The sequence below is a fragment of the Rhagoletis pomonella genome, unplaced genomic scaffold (assembly GCF_013731165.1).
Source record: "Rhagoletis pomonella isolate Grant_MI unplaced genomic scaffold, Rhpom_1.0 Rhpom_scaffold_00008, whole genome shotgun sequence".
Classification (NCBI taxonomy): Eukaryota; Metazoa; Arthropoda; class Insecta; order Diptera; family Tephritidae; genus Rhagoletis; species Rhagoletis pomonella.
In genome coordinates this window covers 21,665,857-21,677,389 of record NW_023458562.1, presented here as the reverse complement: position 1 = coordinate 21,677,389, position 11,533 = coordinate 21,665,857, and the positions used below count along the sequence as shown (strand labels likewise).

The 11,533-nt window shown below is 35.0% G+C and overlaps 1 protein-coding gene across 1 annotated transcript in view; it reads left to right on the top strand.

The window, feature by feature from the left end:
* Positions 1-1,110: 1,110 nt before the first annotated feature.
* LOC118744402 (endoribonuclease Dicer) overlaps positions 1,111-11,533 on the top strand; it is a 51,060-nt gene continuing 40,637 nt past the window's right edge. The window contains exons 1-5 of the mRNA XM_036477398.1: positions 1,111-1,420; positions 1,493-1,650; positions 2,024-2,201; positions 2,255-2,565; positions 2,648-3,341. Coding sequence (XP_036333291.1) covers positions 1,397-1,420; positions 1,493-1,650; positions 2,024-2,201; positions 2,255-2,565; positions 2,648-3,341 — 1,365 coding nt within the window. The 5' untranslated portion in view covers positions 1,111-1,396. The remainder of the gene's footprint in view (positions 1,421-1,492; positions 1,651-2,023; positions 2,202-2,254; positions 2,566-2,647; positions 3,342-11,533) is intronic.

The window sequence follows — 11,533 nt, the reverse complement described above, 5'->3', positions numbered from 1 at the left end:
GCTTTGATTTGACACGCCAACGTTCAAAAAATTTATATTCTGAAAACTATTAAAAATTAAAAACTATCAAAAAATATCAAAATTGTATGCATGTCTGCCCGCCAAAAATGAGGCAAAGGCGGTAAATAGTTTTTTCCCTTGAGGTCTCATCGTACGCAGAGATAAATAGTGCATAGGAACTAAACATTTTGAACTCTCTAAGTAATCCGTATGCGTTAATATCATGAAGCAGACATTCGCACAAAACAAATTGAAACACAAAAACTTGATTTTGAATATTTCTTTTTCGAATTTTTATTGGTAATCAAACAACCGTCAAAGTTAACTCCAAATGTTCAATGTGGACGATTGTGTTTTCCAAAAAGCTCTTGTTCATTTAACAAGTGAAATGGGGCCAATTTGAACGTAATATTAGGGTAAGAACATAGTGGAACGGCGAGCAAAGAGCATTGAGCAAAGCGTCGATTTCAAACGCATATGTTTCAATGCGAAAGCGTATAGTGAAGAGCAAAGCGTACAACACGTTTGTAATTGAAGCTTTGCTCGATGCTAGCTCTTCGCTTTGTTCACCGCTCCACTATGTTTTGACCCTTAGCTTTTCGATTCCCCCTTTTTCGTGTAATAAGAACTACCAAATCGTCACTCCCATTGGTAAGAGTTACAAAGACCCATCGATTTACAGGTCTATTCTGCGCTGGTAATAAAAACTTTGTAACCGGTAAATAAAGTTCCAGTCAATTTTTAAACCCTTTTCGCATTCTGTGTACTCTTGTAACCGGTAATTTTTGTTTCCATCTCATAAGCTGGTAACAAAGTATTGCCCCGTGATGCCCCCCGTGCCAGAGTTTGCACAATTCTACATAGCTGAATATTTTAACTGCATTACCAACGTATCTAGAATCGCGGTGACAAGAACTGGTAACATTTTTTGGTAATAAGTTACAAAATCATCGGTAACGTGCAGACTTGTTATTCATTATTTATTATGTGCCGCCAAGAGAGACAGTATTCTTATTGGTCTTGCATTACAGCCGATAGTATCGATAGTCTTAAAACATCGATAGTATTTTTTTAAAAGGCAAACCATCGATATATCGATAGTATCTTCGATATTTTTGCACCCTACTAGTAATTGGAAACTTTAAAGGGGAAATCACCCAATTTCTTGCGAACTGTGCGCTTCCCGTCTCCCGAAAACATAACAAAGAACTGGTCCTCGCTGGGGCCACGTAATCATTTCATGTTTGTATATCAGCAGCTCGATCTCACACTCGCAGAGTAGGCTATCAGTTGCCATCCAAGTGTTTTATTCATTTTTAGTGACTGCTCATTCATAATACATAATTCTTCAATAGTAAAATAATAAAATTCTTAAAAACCAAAACTCGAAAATAAGATGACCCCGAGTCCTGCTGAAAGTGTAAGTCGCATTATCAATGATGAACTGTGTATATTTATAACTAAACCCGATTCAATGATGAAATTCTTCTAGAAAACCATATCAAAGGCAGAAATGGAGCCTCGTCGTTATCAGTTGGAGCTCCTGGACTATGTCATGCATAGGAATGCGATAATATACCTACCTACCGGCGCCGGCAAAACTTACGTGGCGATAATGGCACTGAAGCGTTTTTCCCATCAAATGCAAGAGTGAGTGTTTAAATATGGATATGTTTATACTTACATATGAATATGCATATCGTCGTTTAAAATGCAAAACCGCATATCAACAAAATGCAAAACCGCGTATGTGAAGTTGTAGAAATAATTTTGTAGAGTGTAAAAACACTTATATTTCAAAAGGGTTCTCTTTTTTTATAAAGTAATCGCATATCTGCCTAGTATGTTTCAGGACGAATGGATAAGGATTGATCCAAGAGCTTGTGTGAGCAAATCCAATTTTTGGCAGCCAATGTCAGTTACGCGGTTTTGAAGAATCACGATACGCGGTTTTGTACTTTAAACGACGATGTATAGTTCTTATTTTATACTAAGAAACATATATTTCTGATCAAACAATTAGAACAATTGAAAATGGTGGAAAACGTGCAATTTTCATGTGCAACACTGTAGAATTAGCTCGCCAACAGGCTATTGAACTGAAACGTTGCACCAATTTAGCAATCGGATTCTATGTGGGAGAGCGTGACGTCGATAGTTGGTCTCGTAAAAAATGGGATGAGGAAATTAGAGTAAATCAAGTAAGCTGCAAATATTTTTTAAATATTGCACTAAAACCATATTCAATACGCAGATTCTCGTGGGAACCGCACAAATTTTCCTAGATATAGTTTCGCAAAATTATATTAAAATTACTGATTTAAGTGTGGTGGTAATCGATGAGTGCCATCATGCAACAAAAAGCCATCCAATGCACGAGTTTATGCGTCACTTTCGTGATATCGCTGATAAATCTAAATTGCCAAGAGTGATTGGTTTGACAGGCGTTTTGCTGAAGGGTAACAAATTAGCTAAAATTCGCGAAGAACTTGAGAATCTGGAGGCTACGTTTCGTGGCAATATTGTTACAGTTAGTTCTATAGAAGAATATAGAAACGTGATGGTGTAAGTTCTTTACATTGGCCTTTTCGAATATTAATTTTATATTATCGATTACATATGAATATATGTATATGCTTTTATGTAGGTATTCGACGAAACCAACAGAAAAACTAGTAACGTATTCAAGTCAAGGGCACAATTTTAAATTGCATGACACTATCAAAAGTATCATTGCCGAATGTTTTGTTGCTGTAGATGCATGGGATTTAGGAGTAATACCAGCAAAGCAAACAAAAAATTTGGGGACATTGCGCGAACCCAACAAAAAGAATTTTTTAAAAAATCTGCTAAATGATTTTTTATATCAAACAAATGAGTTTGGCTTATATGCTTCGGCAATTGCTATTATGTCTCCGATAATCGAATTTGAAGTAAAAAAACGGCAGGCTGAAACAATTGCATTGCGAAATCTTTACCGTTACACCATAAGTGTATGCGAAAAAATACGACATATGCTAATAATGGAGTTAAAAGAAGAGGATTCAGATCCAGATAGTGCTTGCCACACCACTGATATTATATTGAATTTTGCTACACCTAAAATGCGTACACTTCTTGGTTTATTAAGCGATCTTTTCGAGAATAAAGATCCGACCGGCATTCGATGCTTAATATTCGTAGAGCGACGGTACACGGCCAAGTGTGTATATTATGTTTTAAAAAAGTATATTGAACAAAAACCAGGGCTGGCGGAAACCCTACGTCCACAATTCATGGTGGGGCGGAACTCGATAATGCCAAGTATAGAGAGTATTCTTGACCAGAAATGGAACAAATCGGTAAGTGTTTCATAATACAAAAGATAATTTGCTAAACATAAGTCACCTGAAATGGAAAAATACATACGTAACATCATCGTAACTGAAATAGAAAAAGTCGTGACCAAAAACTCGCTTTATTTTCTGACATTCGGCTGCCTTATAACTACTAAAATTTTAAAGGCAATTTTTCAAATAAGCCAGTGTCAAAATCTCGTCTTCTCGCTCTAATTACTTCACCTGGTATAATTCCGCCATGGTCGCGACTAAGATTTTTATTTTATTTTTTTCAATAAATGATGTGGGAGTTGTAATTCGATGAAATCCATCATATCAATGAAAACTGAGTTTTGAATTTTTTATTAGTTACGCCTTTTTGAATTTCAGCAATGAAGTTTGTCACGTCTTTTTGCATTTCAGGTGACGATATATACTTTCACCTATTACATACCTTCAAATACAAGGGTCTATTATTGGATGCATTGTAAGTGCTATCACTGAATAGCAATTGCTGCAATCGTATAAAATATAAGTACATTTTGCGCTCGTTACCATACCGATTTAGGGGCAGCATTTTCGTAGATTTTACGAGAAATCTGATTACAATGGATTTAGTAATAACCCACACAAATTGATGCAGTTATATCGTCGCCTTAGAGTGTAAACGTGCTAACGACCAAAAAACATATTTTACTGTAGAGACAAAAAACTAAATATATCTTTAACACTTAGTCTAAGGGGCAAATCCTACATATAGTTTGTTAATCGCGCGACGTTCTATGGCCCTAATCCAGAATTAGAATCCAGTGATTACGAGTTAATTCCATAGATAAAAACAGTTATATATATATATATAAATACAACAGATTTATTCTTCTGTTTATTGCAACAAAAATAGGCAGTTTTAAAACATATATTAGTAACTATACGTGAAGTATTCCTCTCTCAAATTAATAGTACAAAGACCACATATTATTCAATCATGAGGTAAATTGTTATAGTAGGCGTGGTAATCTTCAGGAAGTAATCGTTTGAAATACTGGAGATCTCATACTTTCTGCGAGCAATCGTACGCCTACTCTCGTATAAATTCGGAAGGTGAGAAAACGGCAAGGAAACAGCTACTGGGGATTTTCTTTGCGGTATTACTTCCCATTCGTTGGAGAATCTTAGTTTGAAATGTATGTCACCACTTGGTGTATACCGTAGGGCTCGTATATCAGTTACTTTAGCAGCATCTTTGCCGCGACCGGGACGAATGCTATTAAAGTATTGAACTGTGTTAAAGCTTTTAAAGAACGTGTAACTAAGATAAGTTACGTCATATGGTTTTGGATTTTTTCTAGCTGATCTACATACTTCAATGTATTCTGCAGGAACATTGATATCTCTTTTCTTAAGTGCTCGTTCGATAGTGGAATGTATACAATCAGCTTCCATTTGGGTATGGCCTACTTCAAGAAACTTTTGCTCAAAAATGATATTGTTATTTATAGCTGTGGATAACAAAGCATTAGCCATAATACTGTTTCGGTTTTGATATGTGCATTCGCCGCTATAAAAAATTACTGTAATTGGTTCACCGGAACTATTATTTGGTACTACATTTTTTTCTATTAAATCTACCCACACGCTGGAAAACTCTTCTGCATTTAATCTTCCTTCTGTTTCGTTCCACATGTAACAATAATTTCCTTTAGATATAAAAAATTAAACCTTATTCGCTGGCTATTACCTTGGCTTAAACGTATAAAGAAATACTCTAGGATTGAACAATAATCGAGCGACAGAAGCACAATATGTTGGATTTAGCAGTTGAATTTGAACTGATTGTACTTAGCTGCTTTACTCATCAAACAATTTTTGACAATTATATTTTTATATTGACGTATTTTTTTTGCTTGCCAACTGCGGAATCGCCTACTCCTTGGAACTGCATCAAAAGGTCAATTTTGCCAAAAAACGGATTTAGCAGGTTTACACTCTAAGCCGACGATATAATGCTGCATTTTTTTGTAAGCGAGCGACAAAAGAACGCTCAACTCGGGTAAAATTTCGTTTTAGCTACTTAAGCAACCCCTGGCAGCTGGAAAGAAACATGTGATTAGTTCAACGTGATTTAGACACAAAAAACAATAGAAATTAGTAATTATGCGAGGTATTTGCGTAATATATATACTTGTTTAAAATATAATAAAGTTTGTGTTGTTGCTTTGCGTGTATTTCGTCATTTAAGCGAGTGTTCTTCTTTTGTAGCTCGGCTGCAAAAGAATGGACCTTATGTTACCGGCCAAACTAGTTCTACCTTTCAATATATCCGTCTAATGTGAAAATAAGTTCGACGCAACAATATTTTGGACTATGTACTTGGAGTTGTACTGATGAGGCAAATTTTTTTAAAGTGCGGCCGAAGGCAGCCTACGCGGAAAGGTTTTCTGCGCAAAAATACTGTGGCCCCTTATCGAGTTTAGCCTAGGCAAAACTAATTTGTCCTAAGATTGGGTTTGGTCGGTAACATAATATTACAACTCAAGTGCATATGTACATATGTCGATATCTACCAAAAGTGCTTCATGCTGGAAAACAATCATTCTTTGACGAAAGCATGGAAATCAAATTTGATGATTACTGTATACTCAGGATTAAATTTCAGATTGCTTTTATTAAATTTTATTTGCTTTAATATGAGCTATGTATATAGTTCTTCCAATTCGATCATTCTTGATTCAAGTGCATAACATACGTATATAAAATCATACTTACATACATATCGTTACTTTAATATGCGGCATTCACTGTGCGTCTGGCTCGTGAACGGTTTGGATGTGTTAGTAAAAATAAATGTGTGTTAGTTACACCGACATGACTCTTGTATGACTCTGGATGACTTAACTGCGTGTAGTCGAAAGGCGAGTCAACACGTACACAGTTGACTCGCGAGTCAGACGCACCGTCTATGTTGGCTATAATATTCTCATTTTCTTCGAAAATCCTGCTTTATTCAAAAGTCGGCAGATTACTCACTATGAGCCTACTGGAATTTGAAAACAGTTACTTCAGCATTTCACATCATTTTAAAGAAATTCGCAACTAACGAATATTGTTGTAGAATATTTATCTAGAACATTTATACCACTGCATCTAGATGGCTGAGAGGAAGATCGACTTATCTCGGCAGCCAATTCGAAAACGCCCTATCTGAGAAAAATTTCCAACATCGTTCTATCTCAGACGCCCTACAGGTGATAGCAGGAGTACAAAAACAAACATTTACATGTATTTTGTTTTTGCTTTGGCGGCATAAACTGTCAAAATCTGTAAGAGTGTGTGTAGAAATTCAAACAAAATTTTTAAATTTGTTATCAGAAGCCGTGCGGCGAAACACATACACAAAATCAGCTGAGCTAGTAACACCACCTTATATAAATTCGCCTTGTACAATGGTATTTGTTCATAGCTATTGACAATGCAAACAAATGTCTTAACTTTGATTTTACAAAAAAAAATTTCTCATATATCGACAAGTGTTTTTTTTTTGTCCTTTTGCTTCACATCGAAATTCGTGCTCCCTTATTTTCATTTTGACACAGTTCAATGTTGGCTTTGTTTCTTTTCTTTTCTAGCAGATAATTATCAGGAAGAAGAAGAATGAGAAAATTGAAAGAATTACGCTCACAGAGAGCGAAATAACGAAAAAGTAAAGAAACGCAAAACTAGCAGAAACTAGCAAGTAATCAGCTGATCGGTGTATTTGACTACTGAAAATATTTGGCGCGAATTTTTGTTTATCCATTTTGACAGCTGCTAGTTTCTGCTAGTAAAAATTTTACTAGCAGAAATTAGCAGGAGAGCCAAAGAAAGAAGAGCGTAAGAACGAGAGAGAGCTGCTAGTTTTTTGGGTTAAGAAACGCTTTCGTTGATTCTTTTACTTTTATTTGGCTTTGCTTTTTGTTTTCGCTCAATTTAATTTTTTATAATTTTTCAAAACAAAAGAAAAAACGTTTGAAATTAAGTGAGCCATACAAATTTTGAATTTATTTACAAGCAAATGGTTTTTTCCGGCTTTTGCAAATTAAATAAGTTCTCTACAAGATGGTTTGTTTAAAAAATGCGTCAACATATGAAGGGGTTAGAATCATAAGGGTCTAAGTGACATTTTTTCAAAATATAAGTTGTACCCATATTTGTATAGTTTAATATAGTATTTATTTGGTGACAAAGAGTAAACATTTCTTCAATTAGTTAATGCATTCATTTGGGCAAGAATCTTTTCAAATGAACTTACCCAGAATTTACAATAAGTAATCAACTTTAACGTTAATTATCTTAAAACATCTTTTGATTCTAACCCCTTCATATATGGTATATGGGGTATGGAAATATCCCTTTTCCCTAGCAGTAAACGTTTTGGTGCAGGCAACAATGATATTTTTTAAATAAGGCAGATCGGAATATGCGCTCTCTGATAAGACAATACCTGTAATTATTGTACCATGGGGTAAATGTTTATAAAATTGTTGGTAAAAATAGGTTTCTCCACCACTTTTTCATACAGAAAAAAACCACATATGCAAAATTTTATCTCTAAAATATTCTGTTGTCAAAAAAAAAAATGGATCGCAACGTGGAAAACCGTTATTTTTACTTGAAGGCTGTCGCGCAATGCAACGCGTTCGGACTTATTTTGGTCAAGTGCGTCTGCAACCAGCGTGCCCTCACCGGTTCATTTGCTTTCATGTGACAGAGTCAAAAATAAACAGAGGTAGATTTAAGCAAAAAACTAATTTTTACGTGACCTGGACCGATTTGACAGTACCTCCAAAAATGGAGTTTTTCATGAATAAAAATAGTTTCTTAAAGATGTTTTTTAAAAAATCCCCTCAAATGACAAAACGAATTAAGCTTAAAAAATGTACATAAAAATATGGTCACGACCATCAATAGTTCTCCAGCTCTACTTGTGGGGTATCATTGGAAAGGTATCCTCTCACCCTTTTTATTTCTTTGCTAATAAACTCATTCCAAGGATGAAAAAGAAAGGTAGGATGAACGAACATCATTCAAAGCTGAATTAAGATGTGTTGGTATTTGAAAAAAAAACGGACACAAATGACTTTTTTTGCACATAAATAACAATAGGAGGAAAATACCTTTCTACCGAAATCCCATAAGTCTAAATAGAATAGTTTTGGCCCAGTTATTTAAGTTTTTCGAAAATCAATCTTCTAAAAAAGTAGAAAAACAGCATCAAAAATCTCATTTTTACGATTCCGTTGAAAAGATTTTTAAATATTTTTATGCAGATTTTTTCAGTTTCAGTTTCAGTTTTGTCATCTGAGGGAACTTTTTTCAAAAAGTTCTTTAAGAAACTATTTTTATCCATAAAAAACTCCATTTTTGGAGGTATTTTCAAATCGGTCCAGCTCGCTTAAATCTTAATATTTTTCCGAAATATTTTGGCAGACGTCTTAAAATATAATAGAATTTGTAATCCTGACGGAAAAACAGCAACTTTTTTTTTGGTGATGCAGTCTAATGTACCTACATAAATACGCACATTTGCACTCATCGTGTGCTATACAAATGTAACCTACATACATAAATATAGTATATACATACATTTGTATTTTCTAAGAATGCCAACGTATGTACATATGTTGATAATATCATTACCAATTCCAAGAACTATAAAACTTAAGCCAAGTTCTATAAACAAAGAAACATTTATTGAAAAAATAAACACGTTTTTGTTTACTCTAAAAATGTAAACAAAATGTTAAGAGATTGAAGATTTTTGTAATGACATTTATGTACATAGATTTAGATAGAAATGATTCATACCCTACGGAAGAATGTATGTACAGTACCTGCTTAGTTAATTATGCTCAATTGTTTTTTTTTTAACAAATTTATTTTTCATTTTAAGCATGAAAAAAGCAGTGTACGAAAATAAACTATAGGCTGCATTTCTTTATTCATTCTGAACGTTTGGAATAAACTTTTTTGTTTACTTATTCTTTAGAACGTTCCTAATGATATGTCAACGTATATTTCAAACGCATTCTGTTTATTTCGGCTATGAAATGGGATTATCCGGAATGTATAAAGAAACGCAGCCATATTGTACGTTACTATTTCGTTTCGTTTATTACTTCAACAGTTCGGTACAATACGAAAACAAAACGGCTGAGTTCACTTTGTCGATAGTACACTACAGTAGTTTAGTAGTTACAGACGAAACAACAAACGAAATGAAAAAATCGTGAGGAGAAAAATATATGTATGTATGTATGTACATATCGAGCCCTAACCGCCAAAATAACGTAAGCGACATTTTTTTCAAAATTTTCTTTTTGATGCAGAAATATTCCTAGAGCATCTAGATGCATTTCTGCATCAAAAAGAAAATTTTGAAAAAATGTCGCTTACGTTATTTTGGCGGTTAAGGCTCGATATATGCAATAACTAAATACAAAACGAATGGCTGCAATGAATAAAAAAAATAAAAATTTCTTTTTAATTGAAGTACCGAACCGATACCAACTGGCAAGCCTATAAGTCGGTACGAAATAAGACAACTGCTCTTATTAAGTGTGAAAAGCGCAAGTTCTTTGGTAAAATGTTAAACCCACTCCTTCCGAGTAATGTTTTGTGATGTAATCTAAAAAACCGTCGTGTTCATGTTAGTGACAGTCCTGATTGTTTTATTAACCCTGAAGAGCTTAATGATGTATTTGTCAGTCGTTCTATATCGCCTTGTGGTCCTGCTTCCAGCCCCATAATTCCGTCTCCTGTGGTGCATGTCGGTCAGTCGTTTGAATTCAATGTGGTATCAGAGTTTGATGTGGCAAGAGGCATTTATAAGATACGGTCATATGCGGTTGGCGCAGATTGGATACCAATAAAATTTGTAAAGCTAATTATGCCACAAATCTTACCAACTCTTACTCATGTTATCAACCACTGTGTTACAACCTCGTCTTTCCCCGATGCGTGGAAGGTCGCCGACGTTATTCCGGTTGCTAAAAATAAGTCTGCGAGTAGTGCTTGTGATTTTCGTCCTATAAGTGTTCTTCCTTGTCTGTCTAAAGTCTTTGAGAAGCTGATGACAGAGCAAATTAAATTGCATATTAGCAAATTTAATTTACTTTCCCCGTTCCAGTCTGGGTTTAGGGCAAAGCATAGCTGCTCCACTGCAGTTATTAAAATTCTGGACGATATACGAATTCCTTATGACAATAACCAATTAACTTTGTTATGCTTGCTTGACTTCTCTAAAGCCTTCGACTCGGTGAACCATAGACTACTTTGCATCAAATTAAGTAATAATTTTGGCTTTGGGGAGTCTGCTGTACGATTGATGAGCAGCTACCTTGAAGGTAAGACTCAGCGTGTAAGGGTCGGTACCACATTTTCTAGACTTAAACCATTTTTAAACGTCGCGTTGCCTTTTCTGCCATACCTAACCTATATATTAATAATAAGTGTCTTAAATTTGTGTCTAAAGTGACGAACCTTGGTTTTGTAATCAACTCTAGTCTTTCCTGTGATGATCACGTAAATTTCGTGATTAGAAAAGTATTCATCACTCTACGTAATTTAAAAATGTCTGTGCATCCTTTACGCCGGTCGACATCGGGAGAAAACTTGCAATACAACTGATTTTGACAATAATCTGTTATCCTGAATGTATTGAGAGCAAGCTTAGTTCTCAATCTGCCCACAAAATTGAAGTAGTTTTCAATCACGTAACACGATATGTATTTGGTTTGGCTAAATTTGATCACATTTCTAGTTGGAGATCTCGCCTATTGGGCTGTGAGATATCTGAGTACTTGAAAGCAAGGAATTGTATTTTTTCTATTCCGATTAATGTCGGATAAGCTACCTAGCTATCTGTATAATAAGCTAACCTTTCCAAAATCTGCCCGTATAACAGGCTAACCTAATATTCGCGGCTTGCGTTTTGGTACGCATGCCGTCGAATTTGTTTTTTAGCGTCACCCGAAATTGACTTGCATGCGTTTGCATTTGATTTCATTGAGCGAAACGTCAAATCAAAATGTCACGCAGAACAAAAATTGGATATTGAGTTAGCTTCATACGCACGCCGTTCAATTTCGGTTGATCTCATACAAGTTGCATGTGCATGAGAAATTTTTGACAATAAATTGGCGGCGTGCGTGAATATTAGGTTAGCCTGTAAGCGACGC